The sequence below is a fragment of the Phoca vitulina genome, unplaced genomic scaffold (assembly GCF_004348235.1).
Source record: "Phoca vitulina isolate PV1807 unplaced genomic scaffold, GSC_HSeal_1.0 scaffold93, whole genome shotgun sequence".
In the NCBI taxonomy this organism is placed as follows: domain Eukaryota; kingdom Metazoa; phylum Chordata; class Mammalia; order Carnivora; family Phocidae; genus Phoca; species Phoca vitulina.
Genome location: NW_022589796.1, coordinates 2,691,007 through 2,703,255, shown reverse-complemented (window position 1 = coordinate 2,703,255; position 12,249 = coordinate 2,691,007). Strand labels below are relative to the sequence as shown.

At 37.0% G+C, this 12,249-nt stretch overlaps 1 protein-coding gene across 1 annotated transcript in view; it reads left to right on the top strand.

The window, feature by feature from the left end:
• Positions 1–11,497, top strand: part of LOC116627048 (protein adenylyltransferase SelO-like) — a 41,101-nt gene extending 29,604 nt beyond the window's left edge. The window contains exons 18-19 of the mRNA XM_032396689.1: positions 1,265–1,344; positions 10,981–11,497. Coding sequence (XP_032252580.1) covers positions 1,265–1,344; positions 10,981–10,995 — 95 coding nt within the window. The 3' untranslated portion in view covers positions 10,996–11,497. The remainder of the gene's footprint in view (positions 1–1,264; positions 1,345–10,980) is intronic.
• The last annotated feature ends 752 nt before the right edge of the window (positions 11,498–12,249 follow it).

Here is a 12,249-nt window from a genome sequence, read left to right as displayed (position 1 = left end):
TGAATTCTTTAAAATTTGAAAAATGCAAACTTATAGAAAGACTAAAAAAAAAAAAATCCCGTTTTCCCAAACACAGTTATTATTTACTTTTTGCATTTACTTCTAGTCTCTCTTTTTCTGTGTGTATTGATTAGGAGAAAAATGTAGTAGTAATCATACAATGGTATAATTTAGGTCTTCCTTTTTTTTTTCTGCTAAAAGTAAATAAGGCATTTTCCCTTGCTGCTTCATTCTTTATAATGTAACACTTTTAACTGCATAATATTTCTTTGAAAGGGTATGCAGTGTTTCACTTAACTATTCCCCTACTAAGTATTTAAATTGTTTCTAGTTTTCCTTAATATAAATAATACTTTTTTTTATGTTTAAATTTGTTTTCATAGACTATGTTCCTACAGAATTACTGGGTCACAGGGTACTTCTTATAACATTAGATTATATGTCATAACTTGGTAGATTGTTAAAACCAAGTTGAAAGGGAATTTGTACGTTTCCTCCATTCAAGTAGCTCAGCAAGCTGTTGAGAATCACAAAATGATGATTCCTGGAATTTCTGTTGTGCTAGTGGGGAGAAGCATCCCTCCTTTCCATTCAGTTGATAAATTATTTTGGAAAAGGCTCATCGCAGCTAAAGACGTAGTTTCTGGAATTTTTCTAAATGTGCCATTATTATAATACCTTTAAAATGACAAAATGCGTGGTTACTATCAAAAATATAAATTTATAAAGAGTTTTACCTGCATGTAACCTTTCATGTTTGCTCTTGGCAGCATTAACTTTAAGCAGTCCTACTAAGTAGGACCTGAATTCTGAGCTTAAAGATGTTAAAAGCAGCAACTTCTCTCCCCCGCTACCTCCACTTAGGCTAAAGGGCCTAATTCAGATGCATTCACTACTTTCTCCATGCTTTAGAAAGTGCTTAGTGAACTGAACATGGTGAAAAAACCAAAGTAATGATGAAACACCGAAGAGAAAAACCAAATACAGTATTGCTCATAATGCTCCAAAAAGTGTTTTCTGTACCATAATAGACAGTGTACATTGTTTATAAACAATAGAAATGGACTGATGCTGATCGTTTCTTCTCATTTGCACCTTCTAGCACAGTTCTTTTTTTTTTTTAATTTAATTTTATTTTGTTACGTTAATCACCATACATTCTAGCACAGTTCTTAAAGCTTATCTAATTTGGGGGATAATTTCATATGGCCTGTATGGACTTAGTAATTTATTGTTCCAAAACATGCTTTCCCCCCCCCTTAAGCTGTTAATCCTAGGTATGTACTGAAGAACTGGATGGCAGAATCCGCAGTGCGAAAAGCAGAAAGGAATGATTTTTCAGAGGTAAGGTGTTTGAGGCTTCTGGCTTTATTTTTATTAACTTTAAATGTATCATATTTTAAGCACACTTATTTTGTTTGTAGACATGCTAAACTAGACCATTGCCAGTACCAGCTTCCCAGAATTCTTGCTGCCTGGTCTCCCTTTTTTTTTGTTTTTCAGTGAATCATTTTTTTTTCATAGTTTCTAATTTATTCTTTAATGGATTTAAAATTTTAAAGATTCATTTATATCCCATATCTATATTATTCAGATTTCTGAGGGTCTGATTCTGCTGTTTATTGCTTATGTTTTGGACTTCTGGATTTCAATCTCTGAGATCCAGTGAAGCCTGATTTAAGGGTGCATCTCTGCAGAGGGAATTAGCTTTTTGCTTCTAGCAGGTGTCCATGGCACTAGCCATGTGGGTCCACTTAAATTAATCCTGACAGCAGTGAAGATGGGATGAACTAAGTCTCCATGCATCTGCCTGGATGAATCCCACATATAATGTTAAGCAAACAAGCAAGTGGCAAAGGCATATAATAAGCACCACTTAAATACAGTGTAACATGTGCAAAATTATACACCACATAGGGATGCATGCATATATAATGAAAGTAACAAAATGAATAAAGATGAGAAACATCATCTTCGGACAGTGGTTACTTTGAGGTAAGGAAGAAATTTGAGTTAGGGAAGGAGATTCATACGGGGCTCTAATCATATTGGAAGTATCTGATTTCTGAAGCTGAGTGGAGGATACACGGGTGTTCATTGTATTGTTCTGCATATCTTCTTGTATGCTTCAAATACTTCATAATGAATTATTTAAAATGCAATGCACATAATATATTTTTTAGAAGAGGACTGGCCTTGGCACTCGTGTTGTTGCTGTCCTGCACTGGAGTGGATGTTATCGATGCTGTGGCTCTCTCTCTCTCTTGCACTGGTCCCACCTCAGAATCATTCTCACCACAGCATGTATGTGGTCACAACCAAGTGATCAGAGCTGGCACGAGAGAGAAACTATTTTTGCTATTTTTTTTTTAAAGATTTATTTATTTATTTTAGAGCATGAGAGAGCATGCGTGAGTGGGGGGAGGGGCAGAGGGAGAGGGAGAGAGAGAATCTCAAGCAGACTCCCCCACTGAGCGCGGAGCCCCATGCGGGGCTCGATCTCACAACCCTGAGATCATGACCTGAGCCGAAATCAAGAGTGGGACACTTAACTGACTGAGCCACCTAGGCGCCCCCTATTTTTGTTATTTCTAATTTGGGACTTGCATTAACTTTTTATTTCAGTAGTTTCATTAGCCTGACAAACCTAAGTTTTCACTTTAGAAAATAAAACATTTTAAAATGTAATCTTTTATGGTGTTAAAGAAGGACAAACAGAAGGGAGAGAGCTCAGTATTTGTCTTTAAATTAGCCAAAGCTGGGGAAACGAAGCATTGTTTCATCAGTTGTTTTGTTGGCTTGTTTCTCCTTCCTTCCCTATCTTTTGTTCCTTGTTTTCTTCCCTTCTCCCAAATTATCTTTGAGTAAGGGTGCAGCACCCACCGTGGGTGGGGAGGTGTCTTCCTAGGTTCAAGTGCACATTCAGATTCATAGGACTAGCACAGGCTGCTCTTGGCCCCACTCGACTCAGACAGAGGACAGACTGGCTTACCAGCAGGGCAACATCAGGCTCCCTGTTTGCAGGAGTTCTTGTGGTCCATGCTAGCACCCAGCACAGCAGCGAAGCTCGGGTGTGCAGGGACAAGGCCCACACTGGGAAGATGCAGGGGCAGCCCTGGCTTAAAAGCTTCATGTTCCATAGAAACCAGTACCTCTTGTCACAACTCCATAGATGTAGTTTCCAGTGTCCCCACAAGAGACCTGCCTTGTACCGAGTCACCACACTAAAGAAAGCCTAAAGCATTTTGTCAGGTATTTACAGTTCTCCCATCCAGATGCTATTTGTCGGTCATAAGCAAAGTTATATGGTTTTATATATATATGTATATTGTCATATGACCTTATCAAGTGACTAGGGGAACAGACCTAGGAAGTTAGTTAAGGGTTCAATTCTCATGCAGGGAAGGAAAAAGATTTTTGTTAAACCTCTGTAAGGTAACCCTTTACACACACAACTTACGTTTACCTGCTTGCATCAAACATTTCTTGAGACTGTATGTGAGGTGCTATGAAGAAGTATGTAAAAATGTATTCAGGGAGATTTTTAGCCAACAAGTGAGATTAGATAGGTATAAAAGTAACTTTAATAAAAGGATATGTATAAAGCACCTGGGGGAAGTTAAGAGAGGTTCTAAGAGCACCATATTGATTATGATGAGTCTTCCTATTTAAAATATTAGTAATACAGTAATTTGATCTCTGATCTCTTGGTACTTTCTTAGTATAGATAATCATGCACCTTTTTCTATCTGAACCAAGTATTCCTTTATTAACACCCAAGGAAATGACAAAACCACCAAAAAGTATATTTTAATTGAGGTATAGTTGACATATAACATTATATTACTTTAATGTCATGATGAGTCAATATTTGTATATATTGTGAAACTATGACCACAGTAAGTCTAGTTAACACCCATCACCATAGATGGTTACAAAATTTTTTTTCTTGTGATGAGTTCTTTTAGGATCTGTTTTCTTAGCAACTTTCAAATATGCTATACAGTATTATTAACTAGAGTCACCATGCTGTAAATTACATTCCCATGACTTATTTTATAACTGGATGGAAATATACATTTTGATCCTAGAATTATTGTTGAAAGAGGTGTGTTCTTTGATGCCTCAGTCTATTACCAAGGGTCAAATTGCAAATGAGGAAGCAGCATGAGTTGGAATCCATGCCCTTGATTTGGAAAGATGGCAAACCACTGACATTCTTTTATTTTTGTAAATATTTTAGAAAATTATAATTCTCTTAATGCTGTAAAAGAACTTCAAAATTACTGGGACATATATATATAGTCTTTGTGGTATATATATATAGTCTTTGTGACAGGGTATGTATTTGCTCTCCTGTTTTAGCACAAAACTAGTACTTAAAGGAACTTTCTGTGGAATGATAGAAATTTTAGATAACAACTATAGTTGAAATTTTTTTTTTTTTAAAGATTTTATTTATTTATTTGAGACAGAGAGAATGAGAGAGAGAGAGCACATGAGAGGGGAGAGGGTCAGAGGGAGAAGCAGGCTCCTTGCTGAGCAGGGAGCCCGATGTGGGACTCGATCCAGGGACTCCAGGATCATGACCTGAGCCGAAGGCAGTCGCTTAACCAACTGAGCCACCCAGGCGCCCCACATAAAATGTTTAAATATTTTTAAAGAAATATAAATTTAACCTTGTCATTCTGGGAATTTAGAAAATTGATAAGGGTCCCGAGAAAGAAATCTGTATCTATGTGCTTCAATTGTTTGGCAGGTCTGTCTTCTCCAGCACGTTCTTCAGCATCCTTTCCAGAAGCATTCTGCAGCTGAGAAAGCAGGCTACTCCTCACCTACTCCTTCTTGGGCTAAAGACCTCAGAGTTAGCTGCTCATCTTAATTTAGGATAAATAAATTAAGGAATACTTCTGTCATTGAATTCGACATAGAATGATCTATTTGATAAATTCTTAATGACTACATTCTGATGACAACCCCACATTTCATAAAAAGGATTATGTTTGCAAATATTTTTTAATCAAATAAACTGGACCTATTCTTTGGAACAACTTTGTGATCATTTTTGTTCTAATGAATAACTTTAGTGGAATAATAAAATATGTTTGGCAAGTTGTGTGAGTTATTCTCAATAACTGAAAAATCTTATGACAATCTTTTAATGAACTTGTAAGTATTCATCTATGACATGCTATGTATGCAGTGCTGTGGGGCACATCGGGTAAGTATGTAGTTTAACCATACTCCTAGAGCTTTTTTGTCTATTATGGTGGTTTTCAAACATTAACCAAAGTAAAGAGAATAGTATAATGAACCTGATTTACCAGCCAGCTTCTTAATTATCAATGTGTGATCAGTGTTATTTCATCTACATCCCTACACATTTCCCCTCATTTCTAGTTATTGTTTTAATTGAGGTATAATTTCTATATCCCCACATAAGTTCCCAGATGTGTTTCATTTAGTTTACAAATATTTCTATATGCATCTCCAAACATTAATGACTGAAAACACATGCCAAACCGTGTCACCTTAAGACAACTGAACAACTCCCTAATTCATCAAATCAAATGACTAGTTTTTGGATTTTTCCTATTGTTTTATAAGTTACTATCATCAGTATTATTATTTTATAGTTACTTATTTGAATTGGGATCCAAGTAAGGACTATACATTCAAATTAGATGACAAAATTTCTTGAGTTTCTTTTGTTATTTTTGGATACAACCACCTGCATCTTCTTTTTCCTTGCAATTTTTTGTTTTGGTAAAAGAAAGCAGGTTACTTATCCCATAGTGTGTCCCAGAGTCTGCATTTTGCTGGTTCCATCTCTGTGTTATTGTTTAACATGTTGCTCTGTCGCCTGTATTTCTATAAACCTTCAATTTATCGGAGGAAATACTTGCCATCAGAAGGCAAGTGTGTGCACTTCCACCAACAAGTACATATTGGCTGTCTCTTTTTGTGATATCAGCAGCCCCTGACAGTCATCTCCTTGACCCACTGATTCAATAAGGTTGTAAAATGATAATCTAATCCTAGCATTCATTTGTTAGCTGTAATCCTTCTATAAAGGAAAACTTTCTATCATTAATTATTGGTTATCCTGAGATACAGAAAGGCAAAGGACTGGTTCCCAAGCATGCTCCAAAGACAGCCAGTAGGCTTATTTGTTTTAGTATCATTATGAACTCTTGAATTTAAGCACATTTTATGTTTTAGACTATTGCAGTTATTATCCTAACCTATGTACAGATTGTCCCATGTATGGCCAGTGAGGTTTTATTCATGATGGCTCCTCGTGTACATGATCCTAGAAATTTGTTTGTTTTTTTTTTTTAGATTTTTATTTATTTATTTGAGAGAGAGAGAGCACAGAAGAAGAATGAGAGGGAGAAGCAGACTCCCCACTGAGCAGGGAGCCCGATGTGGGGCTGGTAATCCCAGGACCCTGAGATCATGACCTGAGCTGAAGGCAGCTGCTTAACCGACTGAGCCACCCAGGCGTCCCTAATTTATTATTTTAATATCAATTTTTGTTATTCATGTAGCAGATAATTTTTGTTTTTCATATAGTAAATAGTGTTTCTTTTCTATCATCAGTACTTTCTTCTTTGGTGGTGTCTTTTTAAACAGGTTTTTAATTTTCATATATTTGAATTTGGCAATTTAAAAAAGCACTTGGATTTTATATGTGGTTTGTATTGTTTAAATTTTATAAAAAGTATTTCCTCATATTTTCTTCTAGTATTTTTAGAATGTGTACTTTTTAATCCCTTTGAGATTTGTTGATTTTTTTTTTGTCACATTGGCAGATAATGTCCCTATACTATTTGTCAAATAGTTTATCCTTTTCATACATGTTTGAAATACTTTTATTATATATTAAGTTCTCATATCTTTGAGGTCACTGCTAGACTTTTTTTTTTCAACTCTTCTAGCAATGCAACTCTTAATTATTTTGATTGTATAGTATCAACAGTATAGTATATTTTGTTATTCTGCTATCATTAATCCTTTTTATTTTTTTATTTTTAAAAATTTTTAAAAAGATTTTATTTATTTGAGAGAGAGCGTGAGAGAGAGGGCACAAGCGGGGGGGAGGGGCGAGGGAGAAGCTGACTCCCCACTGAGCAGGGAGCCCCCCACCTGAGGCTTGATCCCTGGACACTTAGATCATGACCTGAGCCGAAGGCAGATGCTTAACCGAATGAGCCACTCCTGGGTGGCACCCCACAAAGAAAACATTTTAGAAAGTAATGATAGGGGCGCCTGGGTGGCTCAGTCGGTTGAGCGTCTGACTCTTGATTTCGGCTCAGGTCATGATCTCTGGGTTGTGAAATGGGGCTCTACACTGGGTGTGGAGCCTGCTTAAGATTCTCTCTCTTTCTCCCTCTACCCCTCCACAACACTTGTGCGTGCACATGCTTTCTTTCTCTGTAAATAAAAGAAATATTTTCTTTGTTATTTAATTATTTTAGATGAATTTTTATGTGTGTCAACTTTCAGAAAAAAATCTTGCTGGGATTTTGATTGGGGTTTATATTAAATTTAGAGTGAGGGACGCTTGGGTGGCTCAGTCAGTTAAGCATCTGCTTCGATTCAGGTCATGATCCTGGGGTCCTGGGATTGAGTTCCACATCTGGCTCCTTGCTCACAGGGAGCCTGCTTCTCCCTCTGCCTGCCGCTCCCCCTGCTTGTATTCTCTCTCTCTCTCTGGCAAATAAATGAAATCTTAAAAAAAATTTATAGAGTGACTTGGAAAGAACTGACATCTTTACAACATTGAGTTTTCCCATCCAGGAACATACTACAGGCATTCTTCATTTTGCATGGTACTGCAGGACTGTAAAAATGGCCACGCAAACTAAAACCATGCAAAGTGATCTTAATAATCAATGGGAAAAATTATGATTGTTTTGTGATCTTCAAAAATTTTGGTCAAAACCTTAAAAACTCTTTCACTGTTGGCTATGGATATATAGGGAAATAAGATAGTAAAACTAATATTTAGTGCACTGTAATTTAAAACATTAGAAACATTGAGAAAGTGTTTTCTTTCTTCCTAAAAAATTTATCAAGAGTGGCTTGAACAGTGCTTGCCTTCTTTCTTGTCATAATTCATAATACAGAGCTAGGATCTTTTCTACATCTTAGTGAGTTGCCACTATTTTTTCTATAACTCCATTTATGTTCAATTTGAATTTCACTTTCAGTATTATCATTTTTCATTTATGTATTGCGGTTTCATCTTTATTGCCAATTTCCCTCTTTCAATGATCTTTTAAAAAAATTTTTTTAAAAAAGATTTTATTTATTTTTTTGACAGAGAGAGACACAGTGAGAGAGGGAACACAAGCAGGGGGAGTGGGAGAGGGAGAAGCAGGCTTCCCACTGAGTAGGGAGCCCGATGTGCGGGGCTTGATGCCACGACCCTGGGATCATGACCTGAGCTGAGGGCAGACACTTAACGACTGAGCCACCCAGCCGCCCCTCAATGATCATTTTTATAAAATGTCATGTGGGTTTACCACTGGGAGACAAGGAGCCAATGCAACTACACATTTTGCTGTCTGTGCATAAACTGAATAACAAGTATACAGTGATCAATCACTAACACACTTTGAAAGAAGTGATGCCCACAATATTCATCTGTTTCTTATGTAGTGATTTGTGGACTGTAATGCTAACAGTGAAGTTTGTACTTTACCCAATTGTTCTCAGTTATAATACCATGGTAGCAAATGTCGGGAACTAGTGTTAAATATTTAACTAAATTGTGGTAATTGGAACTTGTGCATGTTGGAACTATGCAAAGTAAGGGCTATCTGTACCTGTTTCCTAGCATTTTCTTTTATGTCCTGTAATAAAAATGTATAGTTTTCTCCATATAGGCTTTGAAGATTTTTTTTTTGTTTTTTTTTAATGTTTTATTTATTTATTCACGAGAGTCAGAGAGACAGAGAGGCAGAGAGAGAAGCAGGCTCCCCACCTAGCAGGGAGCCCGATGCGGGACTCGATCCCAGGACCCTGGGATCATGACCTGAGCCGAAGGCAGACGCTTAACCATCTGAGCCACCCAGGCGCCCTGAAGATTTCTTTTTTAAAAACATTTCTTTTTTTAAAGATTGTATTTATTTATTTAAGACACACAGAGAGAGAGCCTGATGGGGGATCATGACCTGAGCTGAAGGCAGCCGCTTTAACTGACTGAGCCACCTAGGTGCCTCCAGCTTTGAAGATTTCTTATATCAATTCTTAGATATATTGTAGTTTTTGTTGTTATTGTGGATGAGATCACTTTTGTACTACCTTTTCTAAATGGGCTCACTGGTACATAGGATAGTTTTTGGTTTCTATGGTTCATCTTAGCCTTGTTGTTGAACTTAACTAGATATTCACATCACCTGAGAATTGAAAATTCTTTTTCTTCAGCTGCAAATAACTGGAAGTTGACTAACACTGTCTTAACCACATAGAGGTTTGTTTGAGTCACACAAAGGGAAGTGTATGACCAAGCATTCTAGGGCTGGTGCAACAGCTCAGCAATGCCCTGAGGGGCCCAAGACTTTCCTTTCCATTGCCCCATCTCCTTATGGCATTGAGTTGGTCCTCTGCTTGTTGCCTCATGGTCAGTAAATAACTGATGACCTCCAAGCTTTGATCCTCAGTCCAGTCAGGATGGAGGAAGGGAATGGGGAAGAAGGGAGGGTGCCTGTAACAGGGAAACAAAAATCCTTCCTAGAAATCCCCAACAGTCTTTTACTTACATCTCATTTCTATTTTTGGATTTCACTGGCAAGGACTGGGTCACATGACCATTTATGGCTGCAAAGTGAGTCTAGGAAACTATTTTTAGCCAGGTATGTTGCCATTCCCACTAGATCTTCTGTTAATTAAGAAGAAAGGGAAATGAGATACTAGGTAAATGAAAACTCTTTTCATATCTTCCTGTGATTATGAGACTACAGGTTTTCTGTATCCTCTTGCATCCAATTTGGTAATTCATATATTTCTTAAAAAATTAATCTAATTCATCAAGATGCTTAATTTTGTTGACACATATTATATGTGCTATTTATTGTCTTATAATATTTAATTTCTTCCATATCTGTAATTTTGTCCCTGTACTTGTTTCTAAACTTCTTAATATATGTTCTCAATCTTCTATCCTTGATTAAATTTGCTAAACCTTAGTCTTTTATGTTGGCCTTTTCAGGTCATCTGTTTGCTTTTTTTTTAGTCTTCTGTTTAATTTTTATTTTTCTCTTTATAAGTGAAATCTTTCTAATTTCTTCAGGTTTTTTTTTTTTTTTTTTTTTATTCTTTTGACTTTCCTGGTTTAGTATACTCTTAGTTCATTTATTTTTAATCTTGTTTTCTAATACATGAAATTAAGACTATAAAATTTCTAGTGAGTACTGCTTTGGCTATTCTCATTGTTATTAGTTTCTAAGTAATCTGCATTTTAAAAAATTTATTCATTTGAGAAAGAGAGCAAGAGCATGAGCTGGAGGAGGGTCAGAGGGAGAGGGAGAAGCAGACTCCCCACTGAGCAGGGAGCCTGATGTGAGGTTCAATCCCAGGACCCCAGGATCATGAGCTGAAGACAGATGCCTAACCACTGAGCCACCCAGGCGCCCCATTAATCTGCATTTTTCATATTGATTTTATCTTTAACCTAAGAGTTCCATAGAAGTTGCTTTAACTTTCCAAGTGGGTTGGCTTTTTTGTTTTGGCTATTCTTTTGTAGTTATTTGTTTTATTTCACTTTGTGGCCAGAGACTATAACATACATTATACCAATCTGGGGGAATTTGATTTTTTTTGTGTGTGTCCTAATACATAGAAAAGTATAATTGTTTCATGCATATTTGGTAAGAATGTATATTCTCTAAGTTAATGTAAATACTACGTATTTTATTGGATCAAGTTTTTCAATTGTGCCACTCATTCTTACTTATTTTCGATCTGTTTCAGTTTGTGAATTTTTGAGAGAGATGTGTTACAAGTCTGAGAGTTATGAGCTCCAAGGAGATCCATTCAGGTAACATTCCCACACTTTTGTGAGTTTTATTTCCAGGAGTTATACCAGGTTCTCACAGTGGCGATCTAAGAAAAATGCCCTCATGTTTCCAGCAGAGAAAAGGGAAAGTAGCTCATTTTGAAATACGCCAGAGCATTCCAGTCTTCTTAACAAGACCTGCCTGCAGGAAAAAATATTTTACCAAAGCCTAACCTAGTGAGATTTTATCACAGCTTAACTGACCAGGGGAACGTGGAATACCAAATCCAGCCTCCTCTAGCCTTCCGTGTGGGGGAAGGGAAATACTTGGCTCTAACCCTCTGTAGCCACCTTGTCCCACCTAAGAGTGAAGAAAACTGAGAAGCACTTGGGAAGTGCATAGACCAGTGCCCAGTGTCATAGGCTAACTAAAAGACTGAGACCTAATCATAGGACTATAGAACACTTCCCCTTCCCCATACCTTACCATTATATTACGAAAGGCATTTTTTTTTTTTTTTAAAGATTTTATTTATTTGAGAGAGAGCACATGAGAGGGGGGAGGGTCAGAGGGAGAAGCAGACTCCCTGCCGAGCAGGGAGCCTGATGCGGGACTCGATCCAGGGACTCCAGGATCATGACCTGAGCCGAAGGCAGTCGCTTAACCAACTGAGCCACCCAGGCGCCCCTACGAAAGGCATATTAACCACAATGCCTTTTACCCAACACATCACGTCCAGCTTTCACAAAGAAATCACAAGCCATACTAAAAGACAAAAAGCAGTCTGAAAAGACAAAGCAAGCATCAGAGCCACAGTCAGATATGGCAGGAATGTTGGAATTCTCAGACCAGTATTTAAAAATAACCATGGTTAATATGCAAGGGCTCTAATCGAAAAAGTAGACAACGTGCAAAAATAGATGGATAATGTAAGCAGAGAGATGGAAAATCTAAGAAAGAATAAAAAAAAAATGCTAGGGATCAAAACCATTCTTACATAAATGAAGGTGCCTTTGATGGTGTTATTAGTAGACTAGACACAGCTTAAGAAAAAATCTCTGAGCTTGAGGATATGTTAATAGAAACTTCTAAAACTGAAAAGCAAAGAGAAAAAAAGACTGAAAACAAAACAAAACAGAATATCCAAGAACTATGGGACAACTACAAAAGATATATTATACACATACTAGGAAGAAAGGAAGAGAAGTAATGACTGAGAATTTTCCCAAATTAATGCCAGACA